Source organism: Rhinolophus hipposideros, assembly GCF_964194185.1.
Source record: "Rhinolophus hipposideros genome assembly, chromosome: 4".
In the NCBI taxonomy this organism is placed as follows: Eukaryota; Metazoa; Chordata; class Mammalia; order Chiroptera; family Rhinolophidae; genus Rhinolophus; species Rhinolophus hipposideros.
The window spans coordinates 98760096-98785730 of record NC_138050.1 but is presented as its reverse complement, the minus strand read 5'-3'; the positions used below and the strand labels follow the sequence as shown (position 1 = coordinate 98785730).

The 25635-nt window shown below is 39.6% G+C and overlaps 2 protein-coding genes across 10 annotated transcripts in view; both read left to right on the top strand.

The window, feature by feature from the left end:
- Window positions 1-2184, top strand: part of ELF1 (E74 like ETS transcription factor 1) — a 98391-nt gene extending 96207 nt beyond the window's left edge. For all 8 annotated transcript variants that reach the window (XM_081046830.1, XM_081046832.1, XM_081046828.1 and 5 more), the window contains one exon: window positions 84-2184. In XM_081046830.1, the coding sequence (XP_080902956.1) occupies window positions 84-681 (598 nt within the window). In that variant the 3' untranslated portion in view covers window positions 682-2184. The remainder of the gene's footprint in view (window positions 1-83) is intronic.
- Window positions 2185-10120: 7936 nt separating this feature from the next.
- The window catches only part of SUGT1 (SGT1 homolog, MIS12 kinetochore complex assembly cochaperone), a 38551-nt gene continuing 23036 nt past the window's right edge, over window positions 10121-25635 (top strand). The window contains exons 1-9 of one of the 2 annotated variants that reach the window (XM_081046834.1): window positions 10121-10274; window positions 10366-10423; window positions 15592-15682; window positions 16344-16413; window positions 17089-17159; window positions 21050-21103; window positions 21492-21508; window positions 23882-23916; window positions 25509-25605. In XM_081046834.1, the coding sequence (XP_080902960.1) occupies window positions 10237-10274; window positions 10366-10423; window positions 15592-15682; window positions 16344-16413; window positions 17089-17159; window positions 21050-21103; window positions 21492-21508; window positions 23882-23916; window positions 25509-25605 (531 nt within the window). In that variant the 5' untranslated portion in view covers window positions 10121-10236. Of the gene's footprint in view, window positions 10275-10365; window positions 10424-15591; window positions 15683-16343; window positions 16414-17088; window positions 17160-21049; window positions 21127-21491; window positions 21509-23881; window positions 23917-25508; window positions 25606-25635 lie in introns of both variants that reach the window. The other variant, XM_081046835.1, reaches the window with a different exon arrangement.

The window sequence follows — 25635 nt, the reverse complement described above, 5'->3', positions numbered from 1 at the left end:
TGTCAAAATGACTTGTCATTGGTAAAGTGTTAAATGATGTGGAATATGGTAATTTTCTCGCTTTTATTTCATAATCTCAATAGGACTATACAGGCTCCCACCCAGGTTCCAGTGGTCGTGTCTCCTGGAAATCAGCACTTGCACACAGTAACACTCCAGACAGTGCCAATCACAACAGTTATAGCCAGCACAGATCCATCGGCAGGTGCTGGGTCTCAGAAATTTATTTTACAAGCCATTCCATCCTCACAGCCCATGACAGTACTGAAAGAAAATGTCATGTTGCAGTCTCCGAAGCCGGGCTCTCCTCCTTCAATTGTCTTGAGCTCCGCCCAGGTACAGCAGGTTCTCACTAGCAATGTGCAGTCCATTTGCAACGGAACGGTCAGTGTGGCTTCATCACCATCCTTCAGTGCTACGACCCCTGTGGTGACCTTTTCTCCTCGCAGTTCACAGCTGGTTGCTCACCCACCTGGCACGGTAATCACTTCAGTTATCAAAGCTCAAGAAACAAAAACTCTTATGCAGGAAGTAGAGAAAAAGGAAGTGGAAGATCATTTGAAAGAAGACACTGAGAAAACGGAGCAGCAGCCTTACGTGGTGGTGGTTTCCAGTTCCAATGGATTTACGTCTCAGGTGGCTATGAAACAAAACGAACTGCTGGAACCCAAGTCTTTCTAATGAAAATACCAAAGGAATTATGGGTGATTATTTTTGTATTTGAACATTTCCAATTGTATGCAAACTATCTGATTCTAAGACAAATTCTAGAGATGTTCCTAATTTTGTAGTGAATTACGAAAAATAATAGAGTTAATTTTGACTTAGCTAGATGAGAGAGGAAAACCAAAGTGTTGCTCTTTATTCTCTAAATGTTTCAGAATTCAGTTGTGAAGGAACAGGCATTTTATACTATGAAGACATTCTTTTGAAGATTTTTTTTCAGTTGCTATATCATAACCATTTTTAAAGTTTCTTTTTTAATTTTACATTGTATTATCTTTTCTGATTCTTTTGTAAATACAATACTTAAATAGAAGAGAACAGGAAATTTATATAGGAACTATTTTCATTCCACTTGTATAAGTTAAGTCTTGACTCTTTCAAATGCAAGACACCTATTTTATGCTTTGTTAAAATTACGATTTCACTAGATTGACTTCAGTTGGTTGCACTGTATAAATAAACTATGAATATGTAAAATATAACATTAAACATTGAAATATGCCCATGATACTGTATGGCTGAACCTGTTTCAGAAGCAGGATAATATAAAAGCATCAACTGAAGAGTGGCTCCTGCTAACTAGTCGTGTCACCTTGGGCAAGCCACATGATCTTTTTGGGGCTCAGTTATTACATCAAAGGAATGGGTGCATTGGAATAGATGCAATGATCTTCAGTTTCTACTTCTGAATTTTATGATTATAACTCCTCTATTTCAGTTATATCAATTAAAACATTATCAGCTTATTTCCTAATGTAAATAAATATAGCTAAAATATTGCAGAAAATAAGTGTCCCTACCAGATTCATTCTTCTATTATCTGTAAGACCTGCTATTATCCTGAATTCTCCCTACTTTGTTCATTAATTCTTTAGGCCCCTGTGCACTGTGGTCCATTAGTAAACTTTTGTTGTTGAGTGCTAAAGGATAACACTGCTAATCGGAAAGAGTCAAGACTCTTTCTTAAGGGCCCAGAAAGCAACCAAGCTGTGGGCTAATCTGTTTGAGTAGTTGCTATAAAAGCATAATTGCTTTATATTTTGGATTTTTTTTTTTTTACTGGGAGTGGGGGGGTTTGCATACAAAGATAATATACATATATATCCAAGTTTCTGAAATAAAAGTTTTTAGATTACTTTTTCAATTGTAAATAATGTACATTTAATTTCACAAGAAAAATTGTTTTCTGCAAATTTTCTAGTATAGGAAAGAGAAATTTTTGTAGATTAAAAAATCATGTTTAGAGGTCTAATGCTACATGTTTTCATATTACAGAGTGAATTTGTATTTAAACAAAATTTAAATTTTGGAATCCTCTAAACATTTTTTTGTATCTTTAATTGGTTTATTATTAAATAAATCATGTAAAAAATTCTCAGTGTTTGTGTTTTCAAGCAAATATTTCTTAACAAGTATACAGAAAATGTTGCTAGTATTTACAGTGTTATTAAATGTTTATGTAACAAACTCCATTAGTCAGGTTAGAATTGCAAAACATCATCCTCTCATTTTGCCTTTCTACCATACCAAATAGCAGTTTCCAAACACCACACAATGGATTACCAAGCTCCAAAAATTAGAAAACAATAAGATGTGCTGCCATTTGCGACAACATGGATGGATCTTGAGAGTATCATGCTAAGTGAAATACGTCAGACAAAAAATTGAGAACTATATGACTTCACTCATATGTGGGATATAAAACTGAAAGCAACACAGGAACAAGACAAACAAACAAAAACTCACAGACACAGACAAAAGTGTAGCAGTTACCAGAGGGTAAGAGGGGAGGCAGTGGCGGTAGAAGAGAATAAAGGGGGTCAAATATATGGTGACGGAAGGAGAACTGACTTTGGGTGGTGAGCACACAATGCAATATGCCATCAATGACTTAGTCATGTGTTGGGAAGATGGACAGCCATAAAAATTGGTGCTCTACAGAAGGAATAAGGGCAGAATAATGCAGCCTACTACCACCCATGCACACGCTTCTTGCTGTATGTCCACTTTCAAAAATGCTCACTCCTATAGGAAACGTATTTCGTTCCCAGAGAGATGAGCCAAAGTCTCATTCAGTTACCTGATCCAGTTTCATGACGAGGATCCAGGTGGTACACAGTCCTCGTTTTCAGATCAGCTGTGGCTCCCTGGTTCCTTTTTCTCCACCTTCAACACCTAGTCTGAGCACTGGGAAGAATACTCCCTCCAGGGCTTCTCAGCTGTAGAATACTTTTCTTGATGCTGTAAGTTTGATGCCCTATCTCAGCGTTACCATTTTCCCAGCCCGGAATAGTTCTGTCCTCGGTGCCCTCCATTTTGCCTTGTGCACCTGGCCGATTGTCGTAGGGTCTGTTTTCTAGCATTCCACTTCCAAATACCAAATTGTCAGTTTGGGTTCTTGGTCATTAGCAACAGAGATGGATTCTGGTTTTCAGCATAAAAGATTTCATTAGAAGACTTGTGCAGCTGACAGAATAGACAAAAGCATAGAGAACGTCAATCCGAGTCGAGTCGAGTCGCAGAGCTAGGAACAAATTGCAAAACTACTGCACAACTGGTGAAACTAGCCACTGTTACTAAGCACTAAACACTGCTTTGTACCACTATCTCTACAGAAGTTTGATTTTGACACAGGTGCTACTTCATCTAGAGAAAATTAAGGAAGGTCCTATCTTGATTCATTGTGTCAACTAGCTACTAATTTAGGTGATTGGCAGGGCCTAGCTCAAGTGTGCAGGCCTTTAACTCCAAGGGGAGATGCAAGTTCAGCTTCTCAACTAGTTTGGCATTTCAGCTTCCGTACAGGAAGTTGCCTCAGTGGGAGCTAAGATTCAGGGAATCCCCCAAACAGACAGGAGCTTAGATTCTGAGCAGGCCAAAAGAATGACCAATGTTCTCTGTAAGGGCAAATCCAGATTTTTGTGGGGACTGGATTTATACAATTTGATGGTTGGGTGGGTGAGGAGGTCTTATTTGGGAAAAACACAGAATACCAAATTAAATAGAGGGTTTGAAGGGGCTTTTGCAAATAAACATCCCTAAAGCTATAATTCCCAACTCTTTGTGTTCCCTTTCCTTTCCAGACCTCACTTAACTCTGCTTCCCACTGCTATCATAGAGCCCTTTAATTTCTCCCCTCGGGGCACACGTAAGACTATAATAATTATTTGCTGATACGTGAGATTCCAACACTAGATTGTAAAGAGCCACGGTTGTAGTCATTTTAGTACCTTCAGTCCCAAGTGTACTATCTAGACATAGTAGGTACTCAACATTTATTAAATATATAACTAAACTACGTGTTCTCCTTGCTTGTTTTTATGCTCATGTTGATATGTTGCTAACTACCATCTGTATGCTGATGGTTATCAGTTCTTTTATACAGCTCTGAACTTGTTTTAAAAATGCCTTTATAGAGCTGTAATTGACATACAATAAACTGCACATATTTAGAGTATAAACTCATGAAATCACCCTCAGCGAGCAGTGAACTTATGCATGTTTGGTTCCGTGATCCTAAAGTTTCCTTGTGCCCCTTTGCAATCAGTCTCTTGCTGTTCCTCTCTGCTCTTGACCCATGCCACCCCCAGTCAACCAGGGATTTGCCATCTGTCACTATGTATTGTATTAGTTTGCATTTTCTAGGATTTTATGTAAATGGAATCAAATAGTGTGGACTGTTGTTTGTCTGGCTTCTTTCACTAACAATTATTTTGAGATTTATCCATGTTGTAGTGTGTATCAATAAATGATTCCTTCTATTACTGGGTGGTAGTCAAATACATGGATATACTACAGATTATTCACCTGTTGATGGACATTTGGGTTGTTTGTAGTTTCCAGCTCCTACTAGCTGAATATTGCTGTGAATATTTCTGTACAAATCTTTCTATGGACATGTGTTTTCCTATCTTTTGAGTAAATACCTAGGCTGGGTCATATAAGAGTTGTATCATTTTACATTCCCACCAGCAGTGTATGAGTCTTCCAGTTGCTCTGTATCCTCTCCAACGTGGTCAGTCTTGTATATTTTAGCCATTTTAATGGGTGTGCACTGATGCTGACTGCATTGTGGTTTTAATTCGCATTTCCCTAATGACTAATGATTTTGACCTTTTCATGTGCTTGTGTATCTTCTTTGATGAAGTGATTGTTAAAATTTTTTTGTTTTTAAATTCTGTTGTTTTCTTATTACTGTTTTGAGAACTCTGTATTTTTTGGATATGAGCTTATCATCAGATGTGATTTGCAAATATTTGCAAATTGCAGGAAATTTTTAATTTTGGTGAAGTCTAGTTTATCAACTTTAATGGATCATAAAAGAAGACATGGCTTTTAGTGTCATGTCTAAGAAATCTTTGTTTAATCCAAGGTCACAAAGATTTTCTTTCTTCTAGAAGTTTTACAGTTTTGAGTTTTACATTTAGGTCCATGATCCATTTATTTATTTTTTTAGATGGTGCAAGGTATGTATGTATTGAAGTTCACAATTTTTTTTGTATAAATCCAATTTATTGAAAAGACTGTCCTTTTCAACTATCCTTTCTACCCTGAATTGCCTTTGGATGTTTGCTGAAAATCAGTTGTCCATATATGTGTGGGTCTATTCGTGGACTCTATTCTGTTCTATTTGCTCATCTTTGTGCCAATACAGAAATTGATGTGTTGAAATCAGGTAGTGTTAGTTCTCCAACTTTATTATTTTTCAAAGTCGATTTGGCTATTCTAAGTCTTTTGCATTTCCATTGGAATTTCAGAATCAGTTTGTCAACTTCTAAAATGGAAAAATCCTGTGCATTTTGCTTGGGATCATGTTGAATCTATAGGCCAAGTAGGGAAGAACCAACATCTTAATATTGAGTCTTCTGACTCATGAACGTAGAGTACCTCTCCATTTGTTTATGTGTTAATTTCAGCAATGTTTTGTAATTCTCAATGTATATGTTTTGCACATACTGTGTCAGATTTTTCAGTCTAGTATTTTTGATGCCATTGTAAATGTCATGGTTTTTTAAGTTTCAAATTGGTTGTTCATTTGTTTTGTGTTAAATCGTTTCCCCCCTATTTTATTGAAGCATAAAGTGCACAAACCTAAGTATACAACTTGATAAAATTTTACATCTGAACACGTTGGTGTAATACCACCCAGGATATGTAACATTTCCTGCATCCAAGAAGGTTCCCTCATGGCTCATCCCAGCCAGATCACCCTCTGATGTCCCTCACCGTATAGTTTTTTGGTTTTTTAAATCTTCATATAAATGGAATCAATCAGGATGTACTCTGTCTGGCTTCTTTAAACATTATTTGTGAGGTTCGTCTATATTGTTGTGTGTATTGGTAGTTCATTCTTAATCATTGCTCTTTAATGTTTTTCTCCTGTGAAAAGACATTTACGTTATTTCCAGTTTTGGGTATGTGAATAATGCTGCAATCAATCTTGTACAGGAACATAAGTACTCTTTTCTCTTGGGTATATGCCCATTGTAAGAATGGGTAATAAGGTATATGTATGACTAGTATTAATAGTGTCAAAAAGTTTTCTAAAGTAGTTATAGTAATTTATACTTCCGCTAGCAATATATGAAAGTTTTAGGTGTTCCATATCCTTACCAATGCTTGATACTGGAATTCTTTTTAATTTTAAACATTCTTGTGGGAGTGTTTAGTATTGTGATTTTAATGTCACTGATATAGCTATTGATGAAGAACTTTTCATACGCATATTGACCATCTAGAGAACATCTGAAAATGAACCAATGTAATTCACATTAACATTTGAAAGAAAAATACATATGAATGTTTCAGTGCAGGCATTGGATATTGAATGCTTTCCCCTGATGCTACAACCAAGAAAGCAAGTCCATTATCACTACTTTTATTTAACACTAGAGCAGACCTCCTAGCCAGTGACAGATGGCAAGAAAAATAAAAGGTCTAATGATTGCACAGAAAGACGTTAAACAATCTTTATTCACAGATGACAAAATTGTGATCACAGAACTTCTAAGAGAATCTACAGAGTATTAGAAACAATAAGGGAATAATAAGGGAACTTAGCAAGACGGCTGAATATAAGGTCAATATGTAAAAATCAGTAGTGTTTCTATATACTAGCGACAAATAAGTAGATATAAAAAATTTTAAAAGCTATTTAAAATAGCATTAAACAAATACCCAAGAATAAATGCAGTGAAAGCTATGTAAGAGTTTTACACTGCAATCTACAAAGCACTGTTGAGAGAAATGAAAGACCACTTAAATAAATGGAGGGGTGTCCGATATTCATGGATTGGAGGACTCATCATTAAGATGTCAGTTTTCCCCAACTAGATCTATAGCTCCAATGCAACCCCAATTAAAAACCAAGCAAGGTTTTGTTTGGTTTTTGGACATTGACATGCTCATTCTAAAATTTATAAGTAAAGAGAAATTTGCAAAATTTATAGGATAATCGAAATACCAAAGGACTTAGAATAGCCAAGGCAACCGTGTAACCGTGTAGAAAAAGTTATAGGACTTGAGGACTTTTTTATAAAGGTTCATGAATTAAGACACTGTGGTACTGGTACAAAGTTAGACAAACAGACCAATGGAATAAGAACCTGGAAACAGACCCACATATATATGTAGTCATTACTTTACACAGTTGCCCTAAGAATTTAGTGGGGAAATGACAAATGGCGTTCTTTTCAATAAGTAGGGCTGGGTCAACTGGGTATGCATATGGGCGGTAGGTAATGAACCTTGATTCCAACTTCATTACTTTCACAAAAATTAATTTGAGATAAATCATAGACCTGGATGAGTGGGGTAAAACAATAAAGCAGCTAGAAGAAAACACAGGAGAATATCTTCATGGCTTTGGCATAAGCAAAGCCTTATTATATATGATATAAAAAGCATTGATCATAAAAGATCAGCAAACCCAGACAGTTTACCTCAAATATTTCTGTAATTCTTAGCTTCTCCATCTCTACAATCACTGACTTATTTAAGAGTCACTTTGGCCTGTAAACCAGTTGTCTCCCAACAGCTATCCTCCTTTCCCCTTTAATCATTCTTCTACAGCAAAGATAGAATAATATACTTAAAAATGTACACTTGACTGTTAATGCCTTTTTTGATTAAAAATCCTATAATGGGTTAGCATTAAGAGAATCCCAACCGGGCAGCCGGTTAGCTCAGTTGGTTAGAGTGTGGTGCTCTTAACGAGGTTGCCACTTCAATCCCCACATGGGTCACTGTGAGCTGTGCCCTCCACAACTAGATTGAAACAATTACTTGACTTGGAGCTGATGGGTCCTGGAAAGGCTGTCACGCGGGGAGGCCCGCTCCCCACATAAGAAAGCAGCATGTGGCTAGGCCAAAAAGGAACACCCACGAAGCCATAGGTAGGGGAGTCATACCACTATAGTCTCACTGGAGGTTGGATTCACACGATGTGCGACCTGCTGTCCGCTTTTTTGCCAACAGACCAACGACTCGTCGACTCGACTCCCCAACGTAGCCGCGGCAGTTATATTAGTGGCCAATGGCTCAACGGTTACAGCTGATGGCCAACTAGCCACAGTTGATGTCCATCTACTACCCGAGCCAGCACCTTTCCACGTGAGGCTGAGAGCCTGGAAAGTGCTCTCTGGGGCTCTGTCCCCCAAGGGCACACTTAAAATAAACGTTTTTGTTTTTTTGTTTTTTTAAAGAATCCCATCCAAGCTTCTCAGCAGACCACACACCTACCTAGCCCTTCCTGACCTGACATTTACCTACCTCTCCAGCAAGTCTGCTTCTAACTTGAATTCGGGGTCTACCCATTTTTAGATTTCACATTATCGTTTTCCAACACACGTCTTATTCTGTCTGAATTATCATTTCCACTTCCATGATCGACTGAGTCTAATTCACGTCTGGAGGCTGGGACTCAGGTATCACAGCTCTGAGGAATCCATATACCTTCTATTCCAAGTGCCCCTTCCTGCTATCACATGACTGACTTCCCGATTTCATGTGAGCGCTTCACCGCATTGGTGTAAGTTTCTGGAGGGCACGATACCTTTGAATCCCAGAGCCGAGTTCAGATTTTGGATGTAGTAGGCACACAAGTTTATTTCCTTGTTTACCTCTACTTGTGGTCAGTGGTCAGTGAGCCTGGAGCCTGCAGCTGGGAACATCCTCGAGCCACATTCCCCGACTAATAAGAAACAATGAGCAGATTCATAATCACTGGAGAGAGAAGCCGGCCCAGCCGAAGTTTCGCATACACAATAATTAAGAGTCGTCCTATAGCTCACTTTTCCTCTTACGCTGAAGAACACCTGTAGGTGGAGGTTTACGATTGCTGACGAGGCCATGCATGTAACGGCACGTGGGAGCACGTGCAGGAGGCGCCCGACGTACCTCGGGGAGGGGAGAACGGAACGAGGAAGGGGCTGCCCCAACCTCGAGCCCATAAAACAGCCGTACCTGTCAATCTCGGGGGGCCACACGCGTTCTCCTTCAGCCTGGGCTCCCTCGGTGCGCCAAGCGTTTGCTTTAACACACATTTCTCTCTGCAAAACTGTTTCGCCCCGACTTGATTTCTATCCCGAGAGGGGGCAAGGACCCCCGCACCGGTAACGTACTAAGCCACGTGCTCCCACGGCCTCTTGCTCCCCCCCGCCCCCCGTGGAACTTGCTGGAAGCTTCTATGTGATCCGCGAGCACCAAAGGCCGGCGAGGGAGGCCCTGACCGCAAGGGTGGAAACGAAAGCAGCCCTGAGACCCCTTCAGGCCACCTTCCTCCCTTCCGATGGAACAGGTTTTTCTTCTCAATCTGGGAAGCCAACTGGGGAGAAAACGGGGCCTGCGGAGTCCTGCATAGCGGAGCAGGACACCCGCCCTCCAGCACACCCGCGCTCCTTGTCCTTGTCCGGAGGCTGCGAGGGCAGAACGACTTCCGCTCAGTCCTGCTCCGTGAGCGCTCCCAGCGCACGGATCCCGGGAAGCGAGGCGCCATCCGGGAACTTTGTCCCCGACGAGCACGCGCGGCCAATGACGTCACGGGGCAGGACAGGCTGGCTGCCTCTCGTAACCTTGAGAAGTGGTGACTTGTGAAAATCCAGCGCCAAGTGCCTTGTGTTATTAACAGACACACAAAGGCCCCCAAACGCCACACGTTCCCAAGTGCTTGTCAGCTGCCATCCGGGAAGGCCCTGTCCGGCTGCGGGGTGCGCGGCGGCAGGGCCCGCGGACGCGAACAGCCGAGGCCTCCGTAACCATGGCTGCGAGAGGCGGGGACTGGGAGCGCGGTCACGCAGGCCGGGTCCGCCGGCGGGCGCGGTCCTCCACGATCCCAGCGGGCGCCGCGTCCGCCTCGCACCGCCCCTCCCCCCGCGGCGCGCTGCGTGGCTGCTCGTTGGCTATTTAGGACGGAAGCTCGGTCGGTGTGTCTCCAGAAGTTTCCCCCTCGGGCGGCCGCGGACCTGCTCAGCTCGGTAACAGCGGCTCCAGCGGCAGCGGCGACTATCAGGGATGGCGGCGGCTGCAGCGGGACCTGCAACAGCCCCGCGGTGCGTGTCTTCTCGTTGCTACTTATTTTTCTCCCCCTTCCCCCCTGTCCTTGCTTGGTGAGCCCTGCTGAAGTTGTTGTGTTCCTGGCAGGTTTTTCCGGAGCTTCTCAGATGCTCTGATCGACGAGGACCCCCAGGCGGCGTTAGAGGTGAGAGAACCGTCTCCGCCTCCCGGACTCCTTTGGGGACCGAGGCCGACCCCTCCTGTCGCCAGCACAGGCCCTCCTGGGGCCGGGTGGGCTGCTTTCGCTGTGGCCCCCTGACTCCAGGCCCCTGTTCGTGTCCCCTCCGTGTCCCGGGCCGTTAACGCGTCCCAGCAGCTCCTTAGAGAAACCTTTCTGTAGTGGAGATCCTTGCACAGTTGGCCTGGAAGGATTTATTTTTGTTTAAATGACATGTGACTAGGACAAAAAGTGACGTCTAGGCTTGATGGAATTTGTTGAATTCGGCTTTTCGTTTGACGACCATCCTTGCCATGCTTATGTACCGGACGACATCCTGAGTGTGTGGACTCGGACTGGTGGGATGAAAGCCTCCCTCTGTGTCCCTGGAACCTGCCACGTGCCCCGCCGCTGTGCGGTATTCACGTGTTTATGCCTCAGAACGATGGTTTTTGGAGATGCCGCGTGCACGGCACCCGCTGCTATGGATGAACGGCTTATTGACATGTTTAAGTGGCTTACAAGGCGCTTTGTGTGAAGTGAGTGAAAAGGAAAGGAAAAGGGCAAGAGTTAAATAATTGTAGGAAGTAACAGGATACGTGGTGCAGCGGATCACAAAAATGTAACCAGGGGGTTCTTGCCTTGAAGCATGAGGAAAAGAAACCAAACCCTCTCACATACCTAAGGTTAGCCATTGGAGGCAAGAGAACTTTTTGCTACTATGACTTCTAGCAATAATTTGCCACGTGGTAGTAGGGTCTCTCTGAGGTGACGTTTGAGGACAGACCTGAGGGAATGAGCTGGCAGCTCCGGAGAAAGAGCGTTCCAGGTAGAAAGAGGAGCCCGTGCCAAGGTCCTGCGGTCGGAGTGGAACTGGCCTGTACAAGAAGCAGCAAAAACTCCCATCTGACTAGAGGGGGGTGAAAACGGAGTGTGGGCCCAGGCGGGGAGGAAATAATGAGCTGGTCCCTCAGTGCCTTTTAGGTCAGGGTGTGTTTTTTGGATTTGCATCTGAAGGCCTTCACGTAAAGTAGTGGAGGAATCAGTTGTACTCTGACGGCTCCCACTCAGTATCAGTAATGTTACGGGAGACACTGAGAACTTTTCTCCACAATCCCTTAGCTTAGCTAGATAGCTATTTACAGAATTAGTGGTGGTCTTAGACCCAGTGCCTCCTTTGGAAATCCGGTTTATGTAAAAGTTGCTTTTAAAGGAGACGGATGTGACTTTCCATCTCACTCACTTATTTTACTTTTTAATTTTTGTATTGAAGTATGCTGTGTGTAAAGAACACAAATCTGAAGTCTGCAACTAATGAAGTTTAGTTTTACGTGTGTGTATAACATCCAGATCAAGCTAAAGGCCACTTTCATCTTCAAGGCGTTCTCATGCTTCTTCTTTGCCAATAATTTCCCTTTCCTACCAGGCATCCCTTATTCTCACGTCCAACACCATCGGTTAGTTTTGCTTGTTCTTGTATTTCATGTAAACAAAATCTGTTGAGTGTAGGCTCTCTGTCTTGCTTTAAACGTGTGAGATGCATTCATGTAATTGTATGAAGTGGTAGTTCTTTTTCATTGCCGTGTAGTATTCCATTGCATAACGACAGCACCATTGATTTGAATAGGCATGGAATCAGACTGCGTGTGTCCAACTCTTGTTTCATAACCGTGTAATCTCAGGTACATTTCTCTTATCACTCCGGATCAGAATTCATGTCTCTAGACAGAACCTATTTGAAAAGGTTATTACGAAGGTAAGTGATGTAAGGTGCCCAGTAATGTAAGGAGGCCCATGAGACAAGCAGCTTGTAGTTTCTTTTCCTCTCTCTGTTCTAGCCACGCTGGCTTTCTTCCGGTTACTCGAATGTGTCATGCTCAGTCCTGTTGGAAGGTCTTTGGACTTGCACTTCCTTTTGCCTAAAATGTACTCTCTTCATCTATCTCATGTTTTTCTCGGAGATGCTCATCACTTTAGATTTCAGCTCAAATGTCACCTTGGGGAAGCTGTCTTCTCTGACCACGCTGTTTAATTTCTGCCCTAATGTAAGCATCGAGAGAGGAGGAATTCTGTGTACCTTGTTTACCACGATGTTCTTGTGTAGTGCCTGGGATGTGGTAGGCACTCAAATGTGTGAAATGACTCGTAACCATAATTCTTGCAACAACTTCGAGGTGGGTATTTGCATTTTCTAACAAGGAAGCCAAGGCTAAAAAGATTAACTTGCTCAAGGGTGATGTCTGCGGTTTCAGTGCATTGGCCGTCCTCTGGAGGTGGGGGTAGGATGGGAGATGTGTGGTACAGTGAACAGTGTGGGAGCTGATCTTGAGGTAGTTGCCCACAGATAGCTTTGTGGAGAGGATAGCTGGTTGGCAGAAATGCACATTGGTAGCAGTGCTGCATGGTTATGTGGTTTTTCTCCAGCAGTATTAGGTAGTTTAGGAAAGGGGAAGGGTTGATATTGTTTACTATCCATTATTGGGGATTAGTTGTGGCTGGAAGAAAACAGAAAATGGAATTGAATTGAGTTACCCAGACTTGAAGGTCTTCAGATGTTCGGTCAGTCTGAGCAGTCTGCTTTTGCTTTTAACCTTAACAACCAGTTCTCGTTGAGCTTAAAATTTTAAAGATTTAGAAATTCGTTTTCTAACATCCAAGTCTTAAATAGTTTTAATGCCTTAAAAAGGAGTCCCCCCCCCCCCCATTCTGGGTTGTCAGGGTACATCTTTTTCCATTATCTTAGTAATGATTTCAGCATAATTATCTTTTACAGTTAACCAGGTTTATTTTTGAGAACTATATCTTGGGTGACTGTAACATAACTCATTTTATGTGAATAAGTATATCTTGGGATGTGTTTACAGTATGTTTCACCTTGGTCTGTGGTAAGTAGCCTTTTGCCATCTGTGATTCAGATGCTGGCACTGAAGTGTTTGAGATCCCTCCGTAAATCCCTTTGTGCTCTAGCAGCCAGCAACTGTTGTCACAGAAACAGCAGAACTCTGAAAACATACCACAAGTCAGATGCAGTGACTACAACTACAGCGCATTATTTTAGCTTCACTTTTTCTGGTTTTATTATACCGGGGTGCCAACAAAATGCATACAAGTGGACACTTTGGTCAACGTTGCTCAAGCAGCAGTTTGCCATCATCAGAAGTGTCTGGACGCAGATGGTAACCACATTGAGCACCTCTTGTAATTGCAGAAGTCAAACGTGACTTGTGTTCATCTTTTGGTATCGATATATATTGAGTATTAGAATTTCAATAGTTCCCTTTCTTAAATGTGTATGCATTTTTTGGCATTTTCTGTATATATTGCTTACTGAAAAGAAATTATGCTTTATTTATGACTTACTAAGTTTGTTTATCATAATGTTTAGTTTGTGCTCAGTAGTTTTTTGGTAACTTTTTTTAGTAATAGCTTACTAAGTCACTTGCTTAATTTATTTAACTGAGTCACTGTAACTTGTCCTTCTTAATGAACAATTGGTTTGTGTTTTTAAAGGTCATTTGCAAGTTAGTTGTTTGAAATTCAGAAGTTTTTATCTGACTTCTTAAGAAAAGGAATCTTACTTACCTTTGTATCCTCAGCATCTGGCTTATGTTTGTTATATAATATGTTTAAAAATACTGTTTGAATTGATGATCCAGATATTGATATAATCTGTAACAGCCTTGCTGACCCGCAGTATATCTGTTTTCTTGCTGAGGAGAGGCTAGAAATTTGGTTTGAAGATATATTTGAGTAGCTAGGTAAGTAGCTGTCAGCTGTTTTCAAAATTGAAAGTTTAATGCAAGATGGTATCATTTAACTTAGGAATTTCAAAGTATTAGAAAGCATTTTAATACAAATGTCAGATGGTGTATGAAAAAAACTTGGAGTAAAGAAACATCACCAAGAGGCCAAGAGGCAGTGCTGTTTAGTGGATAACATCTGAGTTAGAGAGTCAGACGGACCTGGATTCGAATCCCGACTCTGGCACAGTCTTCTCACTAACCGGGAAGTGAGGGAACGAGTCTGCACGTGTGGGGGACGAGCGCTGCAGTGAGGGGCGGCAGGTGCAGAGTCCTGCTGGTGTTTGAACAGCAAGGAGGCTGTGGTGGCTAGAACGGAGAAGCAAGGGCAATGTAGTTAGTGAGACTTGAGATCAAAGACACAGCAGGGGGTCATAGCTAGAAGGGCCTTCTAGGTCGTAGGAAGGACGTGGGCTTTTGCTCTGAGTCAGCTGGAAAGCCATTGGCGAGTTGGAGCAGGGACACAGCGACAAGATCTGATTTTCATTACTACCTGGACCAGGGCGATAGGGTGAAGATGATAAAAAGTAGTTTGCATTTTAGATATATCGGATTTTAGGTGTATGATTACCAAGTACAGTATTCGTTGCTTTGTAAGAATCACACTATTAGGTTAAAACAAAGTCAGTGTGTGGCTGTTGAAATAATTTTACCTTTTAAAGAAGACTTCCAGATTCCTGGGGTGTGTGGGTAGAACCAGATTGTTCCTGTTTGCTTGCATTCGTCCTTGGCCTCACCAGTCTTGCTACCTTTTCTTGCATCATTATATAGGTGAATGCCCAGGGTGGCAAAAACTGCCTCTTACTAATGTATGTATGAGCTTGGCATCTGGGTTTTCTTAGGGTTGTCTGCCATTCACAGAGGATAGGGCAGGTCCAGGTAGGTAAGCTTGATTGTGTATTTATTGATTCCATTACGCTTCCTGAATTCTAGATTTAACTTCCAGTTTTTTTTCTCTATTGGACAGCTTTACATTTTTCTAGGCATCTCAAATTCTGCAAGATCTTTGAGTCTTCTCCAAATTAGAAGGAGAAAATCTGTGATGGTCAATCTATATCAACTAAACTCTTCAGAATAAATGAGGTGACGATAATTACCATTAATGGAGTTCCTCCTCTAGGCCAGGAACTGCTAAGTGCCTTACCTAGATAGTGTTAGATTGTGGGCTTTTGAGGGGAGGGGAAGAGAAATGGAGATACTGATCCTCTTGCAAAGAAAAGCTCCAAGCTTGTTTCCCTGTTACCTTTACTCCAAGTAGCTTATGACTGTAATTTATTTGTTTAAAAATCAGGTTTCATTAGAATTCAGTGCCTTTCAGAAAACACTTACTTACACTCAATGTGTTTCTTTTTGTAGGAGCTGACTAAGGCTTTGGAACAGAAACCAGACGATGCACAGTATTATTGTCAAAGAGCTTATTGTCACATCCTTCTTGGAAATTACCATGGTAACGTTCCTTACAGAGTATATTGCCTCTTCGTAATGAGTTGCTTACAAGTTTTGCCCAAGATACATTGAGTCAAATAAAATAGATTATCTTTGAAGTTTTTTAGATAGGTCTTTGATAAAAGGCGAAGTAGATGAAATGTGACAAAAACTGTATTGAGGAACACCCATGTAAACTTGATGGGTGTCTGTTCTTCCTTCAGTAGGTGGGAAATGTATACAGATTTCATTTGTGGTTATTGGATATGCTAATAATAGCATATTTACTGTTTTAGAGTATTTAAATGAAATGCTCTTATTTGCATTTTTTAAATAAAAAATGTATTTCTTTATTGTGTAACTTATTCTGGATAGAAAATCTGGGTAGGGCAAAATTAAATACCTTGAGTCAAATTGCGTAAATGACGTTAATGAGAAAAAAGGGTGAACTTTGTGACACAGAACTTTATTCATTGATTGAAGAGCTTTAAAAAGGAAGTTAAATATTAGGGTAATAGGAAGGTATGACAGTAATATTTATTGAATTATATCTTGGATTTGCTATTCCTAATTTAAAACCACCTGTCCATTTCACCAACTTAAAAACCTAAGACTGATTCACATTTAGTTAATATTTGTTAGGATCCATAACTGACTAAAAACCCTTGTGTTTTCATATACAGATGCTGTTGCTGATGCAAAGAAATCTCTTGAACTTAATCCAAATAATCCCACTGCTGTGCTGAGAAAAGGGTAACTAACTACTCTTCTTGTTGGGTCTGGACGATAGATAGATGTTTAGTGTGTTGAATGAATTAATGGCAAGCTTTATATAAATAGTAAATTTTGTATTTATACATTTTATAGCTGAGATGGAATTCAATTTTAAATATAATTTGTGCTTCTATTGTATTAACTGGAGTATGTGATAGGAGATATGTAGTTAATATATTTTAAAGTAGTGACGATTGAAGTAACTGCAAGATACAGATGAAACCGATGGATTTGAAATCCCTTTTTTGTCCATCATTTGGCATTTACTCTCTTTAACTGACTAGAGAACATTTATTCCTCAACCAAGCTGGGTAGGCTATGAAAACTCTGTGTCTGTGTACTTTATATCCCAGCTCACTTCTGTTGATAAGTGTGACTTTATTCTTCAAGAAACTTCTTTAGTTTCTTACTGTAACTATATTTTGGAATAAGCAAGTCTATACAATTAAAAATCAAGAAATTCCTTCTGAAATGATTTCCAAAATTGGATATTAATGGGAATTATACTAGATGTTATGTAGAATAGTTTAGAACATCTCTTGGCTTATTAAATATCAAATTCTTAATAGAGAATGCTAGGATATTTTAATTAGAAAGAAGGCTGTTTTTCCTGATCTTGTGTGTGTGGTATCTGTTTTTAATATGCTCATGCAGGATATGTGAATACCATGAAAAAAACTATGCTGCTGCTCTAGAAACTTTTGCAGAAGGACAGAAATTAGATAGTAAGTATGGAATTACATGTTAATAAACTAATTCATTATTTGTCTGTATCTTAAAGACCACATCTGAATTTTGTCAGTGTAATCTCAATTTAATTATAGAAACACAATGCCTTCTTTTTCCCCTTTTTAGGGGTATATTGTGTTGATGGCAGAATTTGAGTTCACTTAAATATTGATGAAGTTGGCCTTTTAGCATTTAAATCACAGATAAACTTCACCATTAGAAGCTAAAAACTAATGTAGACACTCAGTGTGCTGCTTCTACTTAGTCTGGTTTTAGTTTTTTCTAGTAGACAAGTGAAAGTTTAATTTGCTCTTGTCTCAGAAGTCTTCATTTTGTTTTATTCAGGTTGCTAAAATAGGAAATCTTACAGTGTGTATTTTTGTTGAGAAATGAAGTGTAAGTTTAGGTAAATTGTGATAAGGTACAGAAGAAACAAGGAGCTTTGAGAGTTTGTGAGTTTTGAGTGTGATCTTTTTGAGAGAAATACAGGTTTCTCCCACCAACTGAAAGTAGAGCGACTCCTTGAAAACTTTTGTAAGTCAAATAGTGTAAAGCGAAGAAGTAATTACCATTCATTTATATCCAAAAAGTTTTGAGCATTCCCAGACCAAAAAAATAACCTACTAAATCATACCAAGTAACACAGAACGTCTAACATAATACTAACATATAGTAAAAGCAGGAATTATTATAAATACACAGCCTGTATAAAGTAGATATAATGTTTGTACTGTGTAGTTTTGCTTATTAAAAAGATTAATTTCTCTTTAAGAGTAAGATAACCCAACATCATGCTTTGTCCATCCTTCAATCCACTCAAATGATAGAGTTTCCATTTTATCCATTACCGGATGTCAACTAAAGAGACCACTTTGATACTAGCAGAACCACTAGTCACTTCTGCAGCTTTCAAGTTTCTTTCTGAGTGTAAATAGTATGAATGATGGATGTGGGCAAGTTCAACACACGCAGAATGTCTTCATTTTATTCAACATGATCAAAACGCTGCATTATGTCGAGTTTTACGCTAAACGCACAAACATCCTTATGAATTCTCTTAGGGTTTTCTGATACCTTAGGACACATCTTGCTAACAGACAAGATAAATCTAGATAAAGCCCAGATGCTCACAGACACAGTTCAAAGCAATGTAGTTTGATGCTGAGTGTAGTTCCTGGGGAAGGAGCGTGATGGGGCCGTTTTCACTGCTGGGGTGCACACTGCCTCTGTAATGTCTCGTGCAACACAAACGCTGAATGCTATTTTCGCTTTCTGCGTAAAAGTGAAAATCCTACTTGGATTTTCTTTCAGTTAACAGAAACAAGTACTAATGGAGGTCTTGCATAAAAGCAAAGTGACATACTGCACTTTTTTGAAAAGCGGGAGATATCTATATATGAAAATGATCAGAGCAGTAGGCTATCTGCACACATATCAAAACTGTAAGAGCCAAGAATCAAAAAATCTGCAAAATGCTAAAAGACAGAGGTTGTGAGTAATCTTCTAGATAATTGTAAACTACATGATCCTACTTGTGTACTCTCATTTTATCTTATAATGCTGTGTTATCACAGTTTTCAAAAGCATAGTTCCTGACTCCCTGATTTTGATTTTGCTCCCTGGGAAACATGTGGCAATGTGTGAAGAGATTTTTGATTATCATGACGGGTAGATGAGGGCCGTGCTACTGACATCCAGTGAGTAGAGACCAGGGCTGCTGCTAACTACCCTGCAGTGTATGGACAGTCCCCACAGCAAAGGAGTGTCTGGTCCAAAATGTCAGTAGTGCTGAGCTCGAGAAACCTGTCCTAAAGTGTTATATGGTTTTATTTGAAAAATTGCTCTGCACCGCTTTGAATGTTTGCTTTCCTGTCGTGGACCTACCCGGGAAAGCACGTAGGCCCAGCTTTGCAAGTGGAACCTACAAGTCAGGCAAGAAGAGAGCTAGGCAATGGGAGTTGGTATCAAACTTGGTTATCCCCAGGGTGGTATGTGAATAACATGGCTACTCAGTGGGCGGCCAGCACATCTGCACTCCTAGCAAATGCTGAAGAGTCGCCTTGTCTAGTTCCTTGATACATGTTTGGAAACCCTGAAGAGACCTGAGTCATTCCGTCTTCTGGTTTCTAAGCCCTATTCCTTATCTTTGTAGAGCAACGGCAAGTTCCCTGCCTATATTTCATCCTTGAGTAGCATCTTATTATCATGCTGTTGACTTTTATCTTAGAATTATTTCAGAGGTGGCCTTAGAAGAAGGTGTCTCCTCTTTGGTAAAATTGCTGTTGAGGATATTTAATTTAAAATCAAAGTACTCTTTTAATTTAATTTCAGGAAAAATTGATGTTAAACTGTTAGGCTTCCATTATTATCAGACAGGGTAAAAACTTTGTAACTTAAAATATTACCTTTTTTGGGAAAATTTCATGTTAATAACTTGTATTATCGTTTATTTTTCAGAATTATTTTGCCTGTAATTAGCTTGAACTAGTAAACTTGTCAAGAATACTTTTACTAACGTTTCTTTTTTTATACATATATGTAACTTTTTTATTACTTTCAGGTGCACAAAACAATGTAATAGTTAGACATTTATTATTTATATCCCTCACACAGTGATAACCCTCCTCCCCCCATCTATTACCCCTCTGACATTGCATACAGCCATTACATTTCCACTGTCTCTATTCCTAATGCTGTTCTCCGCTTCTTGTAAGTATATATATATATTTATATATATTCTTGTAAATATATATATATATGTATAAATATAAATATTTATAAAACTTTAGGACAGGTTTCTCGAGCACAGCACTACTGACATTTTGGACCAGATACTCCTTTGCTGTGGGGACTGTCCTGTGCACTGCAGGGTAGTTAGCAGCAGCCCTGGTGTGTGTGTGTGTGTGTGTGTGTGTGTGTGTGTGTGTGTGTGTGTCTCTCTCTCTCTCTCTCTATATATATATATATGTATATATATGTATATAAATATAAATATATGTTCTTGTAAATATATATATACATATATACATATATATATAAAGAATTATAGTTGACATTCATTATTGTTAAGCTTCAGGTGTACAATGCAATGATTAGGCATCTACATCATCCCTGAGGTGGTCTCTCTAATGAGACAAGTGTCCATCAGATACCCTCCATATTAACGTTTCTAAACGTTATATTTTATTAAACTCTGTAACTGTTTAGACATTGTCATTGTTAGGAGTCTTCAGAAGTGAATAGTTTGTTTATGTATATGTTTACATTGCTATCTGTAAATATATAGTTCACCGTCTATAGTTCCCAGATGCCATGGGACTTGGAGATAGAACAAAACTCAACAAAGCAGAAAGTTGCTTCTTGGTGTTGATAGGAAAGGCATGGTAACAAGTAGAGCCACTGAGAGAGTAGTAGACAGAATAGGTAGGTAGCTGCACTGGAGAGCAAACTGGGGTTGAGAGAAGCTTCTAGACCTCAGCCCAGCTGACAGTTACCAGGCCTCCACCCCTCCCTACCCGATGGCGTATTGGGAATCTGCTTCAGGTCTGATTTTGTTGTGTGAGAGGAAGCTCCTTTAAGGGAAGGGATGAAGGGAAATGTAGATTATCATATCTGGGAAACAGTAAGGTTCACTGGTTAAAGCTAATTGTTTTTATTGAAAATTCTTCAGGATGAACAACTAAATGTTAAACCTAATGGTATATTTATAGCTCTAACATTAGGGTTGCTGTAAGCTCTGTTAGGACATGGTTTGGTTTGCTTAATTCACTGCTGAATCCTCTGTGCCTAGAACACTGTTTGGAACATAGGTGTTCAGTAAGTATTTGTTGAGTGAAGATTTAGGTTGTGCAGATGAGTGGTTTTACAGTTGGTTTGTTCTTTCTAGGTGCAGATGCTGATTTCATTGTCTGGATTAAAAGGTGTCAAGAAGCTCAGAACGGTATGTATGTAGGTTTCCATGGTGTTTCAATTGAAAAAGAAGTAAATGTCTTGACATTTTTTGGTTTAAACAAATTTGTTTTTAATAACTTATAAGTAGTACATGTTCCCTTAGATAGGGATTTCCAAAGGTATTCTGATTTTCACCCAGTTTGTTATGTTGAAAGGGAGATTTGGATAATTTGTTTTGCAGTGGTATTACTGGTAAGTAATTACTAAGGAGTCTAAAATGACTCCGGAATGCAAAAGTAAACCACTTTCCTTTACTTGGAAGGTACGGGGAATTGGTTTGCTTAATCCTTAATGTTTGTGCCACAGAAATCATGTGTAGCTTGTCCTCTCTAAGTGCACTGTTACCTGAAAATGTTTCCTTCTTGTGTTTTTAATAGGATCACAGTCTACAGTGGTAAGTCCGAAGTCTTTATCCTTCATGTTTTTACTTAATTATATTATTACTGTATATATTTGAGAGAGAACTCAAAGTGATCTTTCAGTTAAATATTAAGCAATTCCAATTAAGTACTTATTCTTTTAGTAACTGAAATACCACTTTTTGGTGAAATAATAATAGAGAAATTTATACTCATAAAAATTATTGGGCTCTTTTAATGCATTTAGTGTGTGTGTGATTCAAGTTGATTTGGTGTTATGTTTTAGTATGCTCAGGATAATTATTTCTTCTCCGCTGAAAAGTCATCACATTTAGGTTAAACAGTTGCTGCCTTGGAAGCACTTGCAGGGCTTGTTATGGTATACTAGGACACAAAGATTAACTAAAATTTGGAAGTGTTTCTCTCTGTCTATTTCAGTTTTATGCTGTTTTGAACATGAAGATTTTCAAGTCTTTTCGGTTATTACAAATTATGGTGGATTTCAGAAATTCTTTTTATTTGTTTTAACCAACTTCGGTTTATATACTCATATAACACACATGGTTAAATTATGGCCAGTGGTTTTTAGCAGTAATCATCTACATATTTAAGAACTAAAATGACAACAAGTCAGGTGATGTGTGTGGTTCTAACTCTTCCTGGGGAATTACTTAACCTTTTTGACTCTTTCCTTCATCTCTAAAGGAAGATTTGCATCTCTGTCTTCTAGAATTAGGACACTGAGAAAGTCACTTATCTTCTGAGCTTTCTTCATGTGTCAGCTGAGTCTGACAGCGCTGGTCTCTGTTAGGCAGGCTGTTGTGGGCATCAAGCCAGTTCTGTGCATGCGCAGACTGCTGTTTTGAACATCCCCAGGAGTGAGCCCTGGCTGGCTACTCCATACCTCCAGGCGTGCCCTTATTCGTAAGGATGATGGATGGGGAGTGGATTGGGGGGAGGTGTTTAAAAGATGGCTTCCTTCCCCTGCTAGTACTTTTTTGTTTTTAAAGATTTTTATTGGGGAACAGGACTTTATTGGGGAAGAGTGTGTACTTCCAGGACTTTTTTCCAAGTCAAGTTGTCCTTTCAATCTTAGTTGTGGAGGGTGCTATTCAGCTTCAAATTGTTGTCCTTTCAGTCTTAGTTGTGGAGGGTACAGCTCAGCTCCAGGTCCAGTTGCTGTTGCTAGTTGTGGGGGCAGCCCACCAGCCCTTGCAGGAGCTGAACCGGCAACCTTGTGGTTGAGAGGACGCGCTCCAGCCAACTGAGCCATCCGGGAGCTCAGCGGCAGCTCAGCTCAAGGTGTTGTGTTCAATCTTAGTTGCCGGAGGCGGAGACCACCATCCCTTGAGGGACTCCAGGAATTGAACGGACAACCTTGTGGTTGAGAGCCCACTGGCCCATGTGGGAATCGAACTGGCAGCCTTCGGAGTTAGGAGCATGGAGCTCCAACCGCCTGAGCCACTGGGTCGGCCCTCCCTGCTAGTGTTTTTGTCCAGGTCTTATAATACTTGGGATTGGGACTAGACCTGAAAACAACAGAACGGTGTTTCGATAACAAAGACTGCCTAGTAACACAAAGAGCAGTTTAGCTGCCGTGCGTGTTATCACTGCTGTAGTTCAGTCTAGTTTTATCTTGGTACCAAGATGAACTGGAATAATCCGTTCTAGTTAGTATCTCCACTTGGCATCATCTAGATTCAGGTATTTTTCAGTATTTAACACTGGAGAGTAAATCGGAGTTAGATTCAGATCCCTCAAGTGGTTTTACTTGCTTCTTCTACATCCCATCTCTTCCTTTCTTATTTAAGAACAACTTAGGGACCACAACCCAGGGCAAGTTCTTTAGATTAACCTTACATACTCTTAACTGGCACACATGGAAGTTAGGAAAGTAGTCAGGAGTCACTTTGTTTCATGATGGGCAGGGTGAAATGTTGCAGAGAGACCACAAACGACTTAAGATGTTATCAGGAAGGCTCCATGGAGACTTTCCTTCCTATGTTCCAGAGCAGTGTTTGTTGCCATTGTTAAGCCTGAAGGTTTACGCATATATAGTATTCTAAAAAATGGTTTTTAAATGTTACTATTTTCAGTTGAGAGGGTTACTGAACCTTGGAACTGGACATTTTAAATGGAATGTTTTTCAGTCATACCTTTAGAAAGTTTTGTTTTTTATTTTAGGAAAAAAAATCATTTTGAAATTGAAACTCATAAAATTATAAAATGCTGAATATTCTAATTTTTTGTGAATGTTGTGGATACCCTGCTTTGTCTTTGAAGAAAGTTTTCATGTAATTATTCCATATCAAAGTAACTATAGTATTGGGTAGATTGATAATACATACATTTTAATACATAGTTAATTAACTTGTAAAAATCTTTCTTTTTCAACTTGGCAAAATCAGTCTGCATCCCAGCAGACTCATCAGTCAAAAATCAAGTAAGTGTTTCTTTTTCATAAAACAATGCGTAAATATGCCTGAAGGGAAAAAACCCTGTCGTTTAATAGTAATCAAGTCTTTGCCCTGTGATTTTAAGTATTTCTTAGTTTTTTAAAAAGTGTTATACCATAGAAAACCTAATTCTAAGGCTGTTTACTGATTATCAGTATTTATATTTAAAGGTTAAGTTCAAGTCATTTCTCTGTTTTAAACTTGCTTCACCTGGTTTCATGTTATGTCACTTTTTCATATATTGAGAAGAGTCTCTTCCAGTTAAGTGATTACTACACAAGTAAATAAGTTAGTAGTAGGCCTGATAGAATTGTAACTTTACTGCCTTTTGTATTTTGAGTAGATTTTTCTTATAATTTGCATGAGCTGAAAGTGACTATTGCTGAGGGCAGCAGTTACAATAACGAATAGGCACCTAGCAAATGTTTGAATTTATTTTTAATTATTTATTAGTCACGTATGCACCTTACATCTTTAGGATTGTAACAGAAACACAAAGCATTGATTTGGAGCTTTGCATCCTGACTGAATTTCAAAGGAAAACTGAGATTCTTAAAGTTCATTTCTGTAATCAAGGTGCATTTTAATTACCTAAAATGGCTTGGAACTTTTAAAATAATTTATTCAATTCTTTCTGGAGAGATACAGGGTGACTCTCCAAGTACCTAGTAGACAATTTGGACTAGCTTGGTGGTCGCCAGGAGAGGTAGGACACAAACATTAAATAATTACGGTGTTTGGAGCATTAAATAACCCAACATCAATTTAATAAATACACTGTGTACCAGGCACTGTGTTTAGTCCTGGGAGAGTAATAGTGGCTGGATAGATAAAGAACTCTGCCCTCATGGAGTTGGTCTAATTCGAAAATGAGGATCCTTTTGTTTTTACAGCTTTATTTGGGAAAGATACAGAATCTCCAGCCACACTATTTTCCCCACGTACCTTGAGATTGAAGGAAGATATTGTATTTAATGTTTTGCCTGGCAGGATGAGTTAAACTTATTTTAATTTTAGCTCATTCGCTTCTGCTCCCTGAGTTCAGGGCAGTTGGCCCCCAGCTTCAGTGAGGTGATCTTGGAGTGTGGAGTCAGGCTGACCTGGGTCCAGTGTGACACCTGCCACTGACTGGCCGATTGCTTCACCTTCTGATCGTACATTTTTTTCATCTGTAAAATAGGGATAGAAATGCTTTTTGTAGTATTAGGTTGAAATGAGAGTATAAAACTATTGGTGGTATATAATAACCGTTAGCCTTTTAGAATAAATTTTATCTTTATCATTAGCTTAAGCACAACAATATTAGAGATATGTCAGAACCCAGAAAATCATGGAAGAATTTAAATGCAGTGAAAAGGTTTGGGAGATCACCTGCCTTACTGTTCTCTTCCATTAGTACAGATCCTAGGAAATTAGCTGCATACAATTATTTCTGTGAATCAACAGCTGCTTTGCTATTTTGTTCCTCAAGGTGGAGCTCTTGTTGTTTACCAGGTTGTGGTTTTTATCTTGACAAAATATAAAAGAGCAACTTTAAGAAAAGTAGAAGTTCTAAGTTTCTTTTTTTCTTTTTTAATAGGTATGACTGGTATCAGACAGAATCTCAAGTAATCATTACCCTTATGATCAAGAATGTTCAGAAGAATAATGTAAATGTGGAATTTTCAGAACAAGAGGTCATTAATCTTTGAACCATTTTTTATGTT